Source organism: Osmerus mordax, chromosome 18 (assembly GCF_038355195.1).
Source record: "Osmerus mordax isolate fOsmMor3 chromosome 18, fOsmMor3.pri, whole genome shotgun sequence".
In the NCBI taxonomy this organism is placed as follows: domain Eukaryota; kingdom Metazoa; phylum Chordata; class Actinopteri; order Osmeriformes; family Osmeridae; genus Osmerus; species Osmerus mordax.
In genome coordinates, this window is record NC_090067.1 from 13,232,638 (window position 1) to 13,245,056 (window position 12,419).

The window sequence follows — 12,419 nt, forward strand, 5'->3', positions numbered from 1 at the left end:
TTTTGGTTCTCATCCATTTTTCATCACCAGGACGACCGTGGCTTTATTCCTCTGCTTCAAAGTGTTAACATGTATACAAAGGCTTTACTAAAGCATACAAATGGCATATACATTTTTGATTTGTGCCTTTCACACTTAATGATGGTTTCTGTCATAGGGCTTTATACTAAGATGAGTCTTACAAAAAGCATTTGTGCAGAACAGTGGTTAGGATACATTTGGATTTTAGCAGAATGGCTATGAGGATATTTATTGACCGATCAAAAACACAAGATCTCATTCTGACATCCTAGACAACCATTATCAAGAGTGTTGGGTTTCCTGTTTAGACTACACCAGTTAACATGAGTGGTTATTTTCCTGTGATAAGGGAGTTTGGAAAGGCTTGTACCATGAATACAAAGGTTGAGAACTTGAGAAAGATCTTCTGTGGAATATGATTATACATCGACTCTGGGCTGCACCTTCTAAAACACGCCACTAGACTGCACCGGTGTCCACTAAAGAACCTTCCTGCGAGGAGAACGTGGAACGCCCACCATAAGACAAAATGTCCACTCTTCTGTTCGTGTTGAGTCCCCGGTGTGTAAGATGGGAAGCTGTAGCAAGTGACTCGTCGGGGTTCTGTGGGTCAGAAGTGTGGCTTCCGGTTGATGAGCAGGCAGAAGGAGGACAGAGATGCGCCCAGCTTGGAGGCTTCGCTGCAGGCGGTGGGGAGCAGCGTGTAGTCTGTCAGCTTCTGGAAGGCCTGGAGGAAGAAGAGCCAGATCGGGGGAATAGGTTTGTTTTCAAAAGGGAGGGTGGGACAGCATTTTAAAGCTGTTGGATATAACAGTTTCTCCCTCCAGACTCACTGGGGCGCTGTCGGGACACTCGTCAGGGGGCCGGTGGAGGAGGAAGTCCTGTTTGGACGGACCACGGACGTACACGCAGTTAGCAGCGGCATCCTCTGGGACGGTCAGAACCTCGTAGTGGTGATCGGTCAGCTGCTCCATCATCTACACACACACACACACATATAGGTTTACACACGCCCACTCACAGACATACATATTACACACACACACAGAAGATAGGGAGGGCAAACACGAGGCCAGACGACAGCAGGGGCCAGTGTGCAGATCCCATTATGCTCCAGGATCCCCCAGAGACAGTGGAGATGGAACTCAGCCAATCACCTCCGAGGGGCGATCACCGACCTCACAGGCTAATGCTACTCTAATGAGCCTTCACACGCTAACCAGAGCCTTCACAAGCTAACCAGAGCCTTCACACGCTAACCAGAGCCTTCACACGCTAACCAGAGCCTTCACACGCTAACCAGAGCCTTCACACGCTAACCAGAGCCTTCACACGCTAACCAGAGCCTTCACACGCTAACCAGAGCCTTCACACGCTAACCAGAGCCTTCACACGCTAACCAGAGCCTTCATACGCTAACCAGAGCCTTCACACGCTAACCAGAGCCTTTACTGGCCCTGCTTCACCACGGATGCTTCCGTCTCGTGTGTGTCAGAACAGAGATGGGATGTGGGGTAAGTGGGAGTTGAGATTGTTTTTTTCCGTTAAATATTAAATAATTAAATATAGATGGTTCTTGGACTCTTAACTCCGACTTAACTGCTAAAATACTGTTGGAACATTGATCTGTAGATACAAACTCACATATACACAGACACAAGCGCACACACACACACTCACGTGCAAGGTCTTCTTGGCCCCGTTAGAGTTGCTGATGATGATGGTGTCCGGTCCTCCCATGGAACAGATGTTCTTAAGGCGAGATCCTCCACACACGGGTACGGTCGACACCGCAAAGTCCTGCAGGCCCAACGACACAGACAGCAGTTAGCTCTGCACACGGCCAACACACCCATCACCTCCGCATGTACAGACCCAACGACACAGACAGCAGTTAGCTCTGCACACGGCCAACACACCCATCAACTCCGCATGTGGAACACTCACAGTTCATTCACTTAAAAAGCTGTTTAATTTAGCACAAGCTTTTATAATAATAAATCTGTTTAATTTAGCGGTTCACTTTTATCCAACGGTAACATCCACTGGGGGATTTGACCCTACGACCTCTAGCTCTGCAGTCAGATGCTCTAGAAATAAGCTAAACCTAACCCAATCATCCAAAGGGATGTATAAATACTAGGTTCTGAAAGAGCAGCAGATTATCAGGTGTGCAGAAGTGCATGGTTTAAACACGGTTCCACAGAGTCAAGGAACAGTCTGCATCCGAGTGGGTCATCATGTAAGCAGCAGCAATGGCCGTTAAAGTGGAGTCGGAAATACCACGTCACCATGTGTTCTATACAAACCACAAGCAAAACATAAACAGTACTTTGCAGCACAAGCAGACAGACAGCCTCTGGAGTGTTTTACATGCCACACCTAGCGTCACATGATCCCTCAACCCAGGAAGTACAGGTCCAGACCGGCAGTTGTTGGAGAGGGTAACCGGACGGACGACAAACGTTTACACAGAAATCCGGCTCCTCTCTTTCCTTTACTCCTTCACTCGCTTATCTTCTGGATATCATACCGACCGACCTACATCTGAACTGTGCCAACACACACACAGGCTCTCACACACACACACACAGGCTCTCACACACACACACAGACTCTCACACACACACAGGCTCTCACACACAAGCTTATACACACACAGGCTCACACACACGTCTCCTACCATGCCGTCCTCCTCCCCTGATGCAGGGTGGAGGTGGTTCCTCCCCTGATACAGGGTGGAGGTGGTTCCTCCCCTGATACAAGGTGGAGGTGGTTCCTCCCCTGATACAGGAGGTGGTTCCTACCTTGAAGGTGTCAGCCAGCACCTCGGCCCCGCGATGGTTGGTGTGGGAGGAGATCCCCACGAAGAACTCTCTGCCGGTGAAGAGCACATCGCTGCCCTCCAGCGTGGCCCCCGCAGAGCCCCCCTCCTCCGCCCCCATCTCCACCACACTCAGGTTCAGCTCCGACACCACCCGCCTCACCGCCTCCGCCTGGTGGGGGGGAGGAGATCAAACTGAATCCATGTTCCTGGTCTGTGCGTGTGTGTCTCACTGTGTGTGTGTTCCTCACTTTGGATGTGTGTTTAACTCAGTGTGTGTGTGTGTACCTCACTTTGGATGTGTGTTTAACTCAGTGTGTGTGTGTGTACCTCACTTTGGATGTGTGTGTACCTCACTTTGGATGTGTGTTTAACTCAGTGTGTGTGTGTGTGTACCTCACTTTGGATGTGTGTTTAACTCAGTGTGTGTGTGTGTGTACCTCACTTTGGATGTGTGTTTAACTCAGTGTGTGTGTGTGTGTGTGTACCTCACTTTGGATGTGTGTTTAACTCACTGTGTGTGTGTGTGTACCTCACTTTGGATGTGTGTTTAACTCACTGTGTGTGTGTGTGTGTGTGTGTACCTCGCTGCGTCGCTGCTGTCTGAAGGGCCTGGTGATGAGTGCCGTGTCTCCCTGCACCACGGCCAGGTCCTCCACCCTCCAGCTCTCCGGCAGCTCCGGGTCAGGGGGGATCACGATCAGCTGAAGCCCCATCTTCTGCCTCAGCGCCCCCGTCAGCACGCCAAACTGCCGCTGGGCCTTGGCCAGATCCACGCCGCTCTCCCCGCCCTCCCACGCCCTCCCGAAGGTCTCGGGGATGCCCCGCACCACGGCGTGGGTGAAGCGTCCGTAAGGACACATACCCGCCATGATGTCTGTGTGTGGGGGTGTTTTTGAGTGTGTGTGTGTCCGTCTGTCTGTGTGTTTGTGTGTGTGTGGGAGGGAGTGGGTGTCGTTGGCAAGCGGTCGTGGGTGTGGGGGTGTCCTCAGGCTGTTGAGAAAAGATCTGGGAAACCAGCTGTGCCCGACACTCACGCAGTCACACCAAACAGCAAATCTGTAGTATGTGAACTATTCAGAACGAGACAGAGAATCCCTACTCCAGTTCCACTCCAGTGCTTTTTCAAACTTCAGTCTCTGCTCTCGGTACCCCGTGTTTTCGAGACGCGGAGCTACACCTAGTAGTCCCTGGAAGACAGCAAGAGAACGATGGGCAAATTTGTTTAGGGTTGTTATAGCTGAAAGGAATGGTTCTTGTCTGTGAATGTGCAATCAGTCGTTGTGACTGAGGTCAGCGATCTCCCGGATTCAGCTCCACTGCACAGATGTCACAGAAGCATAAGATGTTTACGTTTTAGCCTTTGGAACGAGATCGAAGGGATAGTCATCATTAACTATCGGTCTACGTCAGCCTACATTGAATTATTCATGAAATAGTTTCAGAGTTTTTCAACCAGTACACACTTGCTGTTGAGGTAGGCTACACTGGCGGATCTATAAAAGATAATTTTATTAAGTTGCTACATATTCGCATGTGCGAAATACATCCGCTCCCAATCATCTTATTCTAATCATTCTAATCTTTCTATGATGAACCGCAGCTGTAGTCTGGAAATACTCTGCGTCGATTTCACCCCAAACATCCACAACTGTGCAAGGTACGTTTCTAAAGAATAACTTAATTTTTTTAAACACTTTTCCCAAATTGCTTCAACAAGTTTTGTGATTTGCACTTGATTACTTCAGTCGCATGAATTAAATCTTAAACGGAGTCAATCGTTCAGCAGATCCAAAGTGCAGCCTATTCAGCAAATGTGACGAGTACGACTACGACAATTGCCTAGCTGTCTGTACTTTTTAGAAGTGCTATTGCTATTTAAACAAGACTAAATAAACAAGTTATTTCCAAATCCTAATTTAATCCTAAACCCTAGACATCTTGTTTAGAGGAGATCGTCATTACCTCTTTTCCTGGCGTCTTTCTAGTCAGAGTTGTTCCTCTCTTCTTCCTCCTCACACAATATCTCCCGTTATTTCTCCTCTGTTTTTCTCTCACCCGGCGCCCTCCTCACCCTTTCATCCCTAACTTCCCCTCCCCATCCCCCACACGTCCGCCCTGTCCGGATCCTCATTCTCCCTCATTCTCCCTCCCTCACGCTCCCTCTTTCTCTCTAAAAGGGAATTGCACTCACCGACTGAACAAATAGCTCGATCGCGGGTAGTCAATTCACCAACGACATTGGTTCCTTACCTGAACATTTAGTTGAAAGGCGATTTGCCCAGGAACAATCGATGTGTCCTTTCCAGACTTCGAGGTCACTGGCTGATAAGCTTCAAGCGGTCCTATAAACATTTAGGGTATTCTCATACCCCCCCCCCCCTCTCAACTATTGTTTTCAAGCGTGCCACACCCCCACATCTCGCTCGCGTGCTGCGCGGTAGGCCTATACACCCTTGGAATCAATCACAGTATGTTGACTCGAGGTGTTAAAACAAAGGTTTATCACCGCACCAACGCGAACAGATATATTTCTGATAGATGCAACAGAACGATTGCAGTCAACTTTGTTTTTCTATTGTGTGCGCGCAAGTGTGCGTGCACGCGTGCAGTCCACAGATTAAAGGCATTAGGTATACATTGGTGGCGTCTGCCTTCGTCTGAGTGAGAACTAATCCTGTCCTTTCCAGAAATGTGGGTCAAACGATGTTTAACTTGCAACGAGGGAATATTCAGTTATATATCGGTATCAATACCTTTACAAAGTGGACCTTGTAATGAAGTAGATATTTCCCACGTATTTCACGTTTCAAATTGATTACTCATCTGCTGTGTGGGATGGTACAAGAAGATCACTTGGCTTTGTTAAACAACACTTAACACCAAGTGACACACCATCAAGTGACACAGATGGTGTGTGTGTGTGTTCTGGGCAGTACAAAATGACTGACAGGGTGTACAATGTTCCCTTCCAGCATCTATTGTGTGCTACTGCACTACACAGAGATGTTGTAAACAGTTAACCAGGCTGAGGAGAGAGAGAGAGAGAGAGAGAGAGAGAGAGAGAGAGAGAGGGGTAGAGGGTGAGGACAGGAGTGAGCGAGACATAGAGAGAGAGAGAGAGAGAGAGAGAGAGAGAGAGGGGTGGACCTGTATCTGAGAGAGAGAAACAGAGAGAGAGAGACATGCAGACATAATGGGAGAGACAGAGAGAGAGGGAGGGAGGGGGAGTGAGGGATTGAGCTGGATTTGACAGAGAGAGAGGGGAGGGGGGAGGGAGCAGACAGGATTAAAAAACACCATCTGTCCCCCCTGACAGCTGCCTCCACCCTTCCAGTGAGACCCAGACTCACTCAGCACTGTGACAGATGAGAGAGCCGTAAACATCTGCTCCAGCTCACAACATCAGACTGTATCAGCATCTCCACGTCCTCCACCTCTTCCATCTCCTCCACTTCCTCCTCCCTCTCCTCCTCCTCCACCTCCCTCTCCTTCTCCTCCACCTCCCTCTCCTCCATCTCCTCCTCCTCGTCCGTTTTGACTCTCCTCTTCCCTCACATCATCCTCTAGTTTTTTTACCTTCAGTTTCTCCCTCCTCTCAAATCCTCCTTCCCGGGTCGACGTGTCTGTGTTTCCCGAGCGTGTCGACATTCCTGGGAGCCTCAGCTTGCCTTAACAGCGTGTTGACAATCACTGGTAAACAGTTTATCCATCCTGACCCCACCCTGTCACAAGACAGCCATCACTTGACTGCCCTCCCTCCCCACCTCACGTCTCTCATTAGGCGGCTGAGATAATACAGTTAGTTCCTCTCTATCTATCTCTCTCTATCTTTATCTCTATCCATCTCTCTCTATCTCCTGATTTCTGTTTCCCTTGTTGTGTATTTCCCCCCCCACCTGTCTGTTCCTGTCTCGAGGCACAGACTTTACAGACAGCTCAGGGTAGGGTTAGGGTCAGGGTTAGGGTTACCGTTGAAACGCGTTGTGTGTGAAACTGTTTCACTCTTGAACCTTTTTCTTAATTACAGTAAAAAAAAAAAAATGCTGTGTAACTTCCTGTAGAAAATCACAATGTCACACAGCAGACACCCCAACCCCAAATATGGTCAAAAGTAAAGGCCCTGCTGCCTAAATCTTCCCACTCAGATATTTAGGCAGCAGATGCATCAGCACGACCTGGTTAACCCTCAAATCAAATTACTGAACCTGAGGGAGGGAAGCATGTTTTTACTAGTATTGGCAGTCTGACTTAGACCGACAGAGAGACAACTGATGAAATACGGAGTGGGAGGCTGAGGAGACAAATTAAGTCTGGATCGTTACTTACTTACAGTAACTTACTTGTCGGTTAGAGTAGGAGCACAGAGTGTCAGAGAGAAAGACAGAGAACGAGAAAGAGAGAGGGGGAAAGAAAGAGGGAGAGAAAAATTTGTGGAAACATTACATGGGACTTGGTGAGAGTGAGAGAAAGAGTGAGGTGAAACACTGATAAATTCAATTGGAAGTTTAAGGTGCTGCGCTTCCTATCAGCGGAACAGGGAGCCGGAGAGACTTGGAAAAGACGGAAACTTTGAAATCTTGAAACTAAAGTTCCTCAGTGATCGACTTTGAGAAGATCTTGATAAGGAAGATGTTTCGTCCACAAATCTTCCTCCTCCTTCTGTGTTGTCTTCCCCTGGCAGGTACGTAGGAAACGGGACGGGAGAGAGACTGGGACAGTTTGTGTTCATTTAGAAGATGCTTTTCATCCAAACCGATGTAAAGGGGGAGATTTGAACCTGCGATCTCTGGATCTGCGGTTAGTCGAGCTATGCTTAGTATTAAGCGACCTAGAGAGGGACCCTGTTCAGCTGACTAGTGTGTTAGAAAAGCCTGCTGTGTTAAAGGCAGGGTCGGTGACGTTGTTGAGGTGTACCTTTTGATACATTTCACATCCTGATAGCAGCCAAGAAATCTAAAGGTGTGCCAAAAATATCTGTAGACATCACAGGAGTGTAATATACACGACCAATCGTTTAGTGTGGACTGAACTTCATAATTGGACAGTCTGTCTGTCTGTCTGTCTCCCGGAAGTGGTCAGGCATGTGTTTTGGAGGACTGGCTCTGAAGGGAGGGGAGGCGATATTTAGGTTTGAATCCTTTCGAGGTTGAGCCAAAATTGCTAGATTCGCATAACTTACCGACCCTACCTTTAAGGTTAGAATCCACCTCATCATTTTGGATGAGACTGACAATTTGCAGGAATTGGCAGTAAAACAATAAAACTAAAAAGCGTCTCACTCAAAATTACAATCGGTCAGCATCCAGTGGTTCAGACTACTTCCAGCTGCAGTGTGGCCTCAAGTTCTCCGTCCTACACAAAGTCAATGCATGTCACAATCTTAACTGTTATAATCAAACATATTTTTTCCATTTGTAAAATCTAGGGGATTGGACGTGTTGATCTGCAGTTCAGTGCTTCACCACTGAGCGGAACCTGCCTCAAAGAAACTGTGGTTTCCTTCTCTGTGGCATGTCTGTGTCCTCCCTGATCAAACATTCCTCTGTCTCCAGCCGCTCTGCGCTGCTACACCTGTGTGTTCCCCGCCATCTCTCCTCTGGACTGCCTCAAGTTCCCGCAGGAGTGCCCAACAGGACAGCGCTGCCTGGCTAGCACGGCTGTTGGCACCCGAGGTGGGACTCACTGTGTGTGTGAGGGTGGAGGGTGTGGGTGTGTATGGGGGACTGAGAGAGAGATGTGAGGATGTGTTAAAAAAGAGAGGATAGACAGAGTGGGAGAGAAAGACGGAGAGAAAGAGAGAAATAAATATACGAGAGAGAGAGCGTGAGGAGCACAGGACATAAGATGTGGTTTCAGTGACTGTGAGTCTGGACTGTGGGTGCAGTGGGTGTGGAGCAACACAGTAGTAGATGACTCACCAGGCTGATGTCCCGGGCGGACAAGTGAAATGTCACAATGCAGGATGTTTTACAGGCTTCATGAGGCCAAGCCCTTCTCCCGGCTCTGTTAAACACACAAGACAAAAGCCTGGCTGAATAGGCCGTGTGCCTTTTGCTCATCACGCCAGTTGTGTTAGCTCACTAATGCCTATTGTGCCATCAAATTGTCTCTTAAAATATCTGTGGCACAGTTGGTAGGTCTAAACTATGTTTTAATTACGGAGAATGAAGGGAATGTGTTAACATGCTGGGGCACCCTGGTGTCTCACTGGCTACAATAGCGTGCTACATACCACAGGAATCCGGGTTTGATTCCGCAGATGCTCTTATCCAGAGAGACTTACAGTAAGTACAGGGACATACCCCTGAGTCAAGTAGGGTGAAGTGCCTTGCCCAAGGACACAACGTAATTTCGCACGGCCGGGAATCGAACCGGCAACCTTCTGATTAATAGCCCAATTCCCCAACAGCTCAGCCATCTGACCTCCCCCCCTCTGACCCATCTGACCAGTAAAACACCTCTGTGTGTCCATCGGTGGATGCAGCCTCTCTCCACTTGTATAAAAGACAGCCTTCAGGCTCCTATAATGTGTTAATTTAACAATTATTTCCAAAACGATGTTCAGAGGGGAAATCGAACCCGCAACCTGATCTGCATTCACATGCACTAAGCCACGCCCACCCTTTCTCCAGACTGATTTAATCATAGACGCACCCTGATGCATGCTGTACATCTTGTAACTGATTACAGGAGTCTCATGATGAAGTAAGTCCCCAGCCAGCATCGCTAGAGCATTCACACTGTCTCTATACTCTTCCCAGCCTGGTGTGTATCTGTAGACCAGCTCAAGATGAGCTACATGACTATCTACTAGTAGTGTCAAGTGTGTCAAGTATTAGCACTGTCACGAACCTCTCTACATAAACACTCCCGGTGTTATGTCAACACTCCCACCCGAGCCGTGTGCGGGAGGATCACCGCAAACGGCTTCCAAATGTCCCTCCTCTCCCTCCATAGGCGCGCTGCGTGTGGTGCTGTACGAGAAGAGCTGTGCCATTCCTGCCCAGTGCGGCCGGAGCGGGGAGAAGGAGACGGCCGGCCTGCATTTCAACTACACCAACGAGTGCTGCGACGTGGACCTGTGCAATGCAGCAGCAAGGCCGTCTGTCCTGGGCTGGACAGGAGCCGTCCTCTGCCTGCTCCCTGCACTGCATCTGCTGCTGCTGTGAGCAGGCGCAGGAGGCTGCTGGGGTTCTACTGGGCCCCACTAGAACGTGCTGAGGTTCTACTGGGTTCCACTACAACCTGCTGAGGTTCTGCTGGGCCCCACTACAACCTGCTGAGGTTCTACTGGGTTCCACTACAACCTGCTGAGGTTCTGCTGGGCCCCACTACAACCTGCTGAGGTTCTACTGGGTTCCACTAGAACCTGCTGTGGCTTCGTAGGGCCTCACCAGATGAGGGTGTGCTCGGAACCCGATGTGAAATTTACTAACCTGAATGTATCTCTGTCTCACTACCAGATCTGGTGCAGTTCTGCAGGAACACACACACACACACAGAACGCACACACATGCACACACTCACTCGCAATGCACACATACACAACACTGGAGGTGTGTGTTTTCACTTTCCTTCTCAAAGCTGTGTGTCGTTGGAATATACCGACATGTTGATCATATGTACCATATATAATAATAACAACAATATGTTTAATTTTTATAGCGCCTTTCCGGAGCTCAAGAACGCTCAAGGACAGTACAATAAAACTAAAACATGGACAAACACTAAATGTAAAAAGCACCAAGCAATCAAACACTAAAATGGAACAGAGAAAATACATAGCAACAGATTAGGACAAATAACATTGAGAAAACAGGTATGTATATATCAAACCACAGTTCAAAGAACTGTTAACATGTCTGTTTAATGTGTAACATTGTTTCTCAATGGTGCTGTTGTTTTTAGGAGACCACAGTAAGGTTTTTTTAATCAAATTTTTACTGTAGTTTATTGATTTATTTATTGTGAGTTGTAAAAAAATGATTGAGCAGGAGACAAATTTCCAAATGTAATTTAACAAAATGACTAAATGTAACATCTTTATTAAAAGTTTGGGAAACGTCTTTAAGAGATGGTTAAAAACAAGATAAAAAATAAGATTTGATTGTCGTCATTATTCACCTAAAAAAGTTGACCCTGCAACAGAAGGTCACACAAGGGTCTATAACCAGAGTAAGGGAATACGTTACATACTAGGGAAGCAGCAAAATACAGGTTAAGAGAGGTGAATTAAACAAAGGAAGCAAAACAAAAGGAAAATTAAGTGTCAGGGAGTGTGCGCTAACCAAGAAGAAGTTAAGAGCCATATAAAAGTCCTTGAAGTGACGTCATATCTAGTCTTACAGTATAATAAAGTCGATATAACCGGTACAAAGATAACTAAAATAAAACAACAGCTTTGAAATTCTACAGACTTGGTCCCTTTCAACACATAGCTGTAACAGCAGAGCTAGAGGTAATTGCCCAGTTAAAGTTGGCCTTGTTGTACAGATATTTATTACTAACTGCAGCAACAGATGTAACAGTCATGCCAGTGGCTGGATTGGACGACATGTTATGGGTCAACAGGGTGTTCTTATGTCCCATATTGTTTGTAAAACTATAAAAACAGACAAAACTGAAACTGATGTGAAGTTTGTAATCTTCAATTATGTGAATTGCACTTAGGTGAAACTTTTATTTTCTTCTTTACAAAATCCCTTACTGTGATTCAAATGAATTAACAAACGAACGACCAACACTTACAGTCTAAAGACAACTAACAGTTCCAGTTATTTCCCCAATGACTTCTTCTAACTGTGTGCAACGCATGATTTGTGGAGAGGACGTTTGTTTGTTGTTGTAACCCTCATCACATGAATAAAAGCGACCCACAACACTTCACGTGCTAGCTATGTTACGGCTAGCACGTCATCCTTTCAAACTAATCTGGCAGCATGCGACCGATTACTGAATCAACCACTTCAGTTCTTAAGCTGAATCTGCTTTTAAATTCATTTTAATAATAATTAAATTATACATATTCATAAATAATTTGGTCAGGACTGTATAAAAATAACAGTTTGTCTGCATGACTCCGGTTATTTCCCTTGAAGGCGAATCAAACATATGACTTAAGTCAAACTCTTCTTAATAAACTTCAGATCACACAAATAAACAACAATAACCATAATTTCTCTCGGAGTAACACTGCAATATAGTTCCTCTCACTAAAAAACATGATCCTTCACTTTGAACTGGGTAAGCAGGTCATTTAACTTGGCATGGCAATTCTTGCGCTTCAAGGACAGAAAATAGGAAGCTGAGGTCTGTTGAAACCATTTCCTGTCTTGGGCATGTTGAGAGCGATTCCTCCGCACAGCATGCCCCAACCGACGCTAAAGATGAGCTTTCCCCTCGTCTCTCTCTCAAGCTTTCAGTCACGAAGGACAAACAACAACCCTAAACATGCTTTGAAGTCTTGACACTCTCACTAAAACTATTGTCTTTTTATTGCCGCCCTTCAGAGCCACAATGTCAACAGTCTTGTTTCGTAAAAAGCATCTCTGTTGTTTAATGTTGCAAATGC

The 12,419-nt window shown here is 46.9% G+C and overlaps 2 protein-coding genes across 2 annotated transcripts; one reads left to right on the top strand and one right to left on the bottom strand.

The window, feature by feature from the left end:
• Positions 1–2: 2 nt before the first annotated feature.
• On the bottom strand, positions 3–4,923 carry ddah2 (DDAH family member 2, ADMA-independent). Its single transcript, XM_067255594.1, has 6 exons — positions 4,811–4,923; positions 3,430–4,035; positions 2,829–3,017; positions 1,702–1,821; positions 855–998; positions 3–748 (listed from the first exon to the last, which is right to left on the bottom strand). The coding sequence occupies exons 2-6, from the start codon at positions 3,715–3,717 to the stop codon at positions 632–634; spliced, it is 858 nt and encodes a 285-aa protein (XP_067111695.1). The 5' UTR covers positions 3,718–4,035; positions 4,811–4,923; the 3' UTR covers positions 3–631.
• Positions 4,924–7,377: 2,454 nt separating this feature from the next.
• Positions 7,378–10,153, top strand: LOC136961821 (protein Bouncer-like). Its single transcript, XM_067255271.1, has 3 exons — positions 7,378–7,529; positions 8,401–8,520; positions 9,806–10,153. Exons 1-3 carry the CDS (start codon positions 7,478–7,480, stop codon positions 10,015–10,017), a joined length of 384 nt encoding a protein of 127 aa, XP_067111372.1. The 5' UTR covers positions 7,378–7,477; the 3' UTR covers positions 10,018–10,153.
• Positions 10,154–12,419: the final 2,266 nt, after the last annotated feature.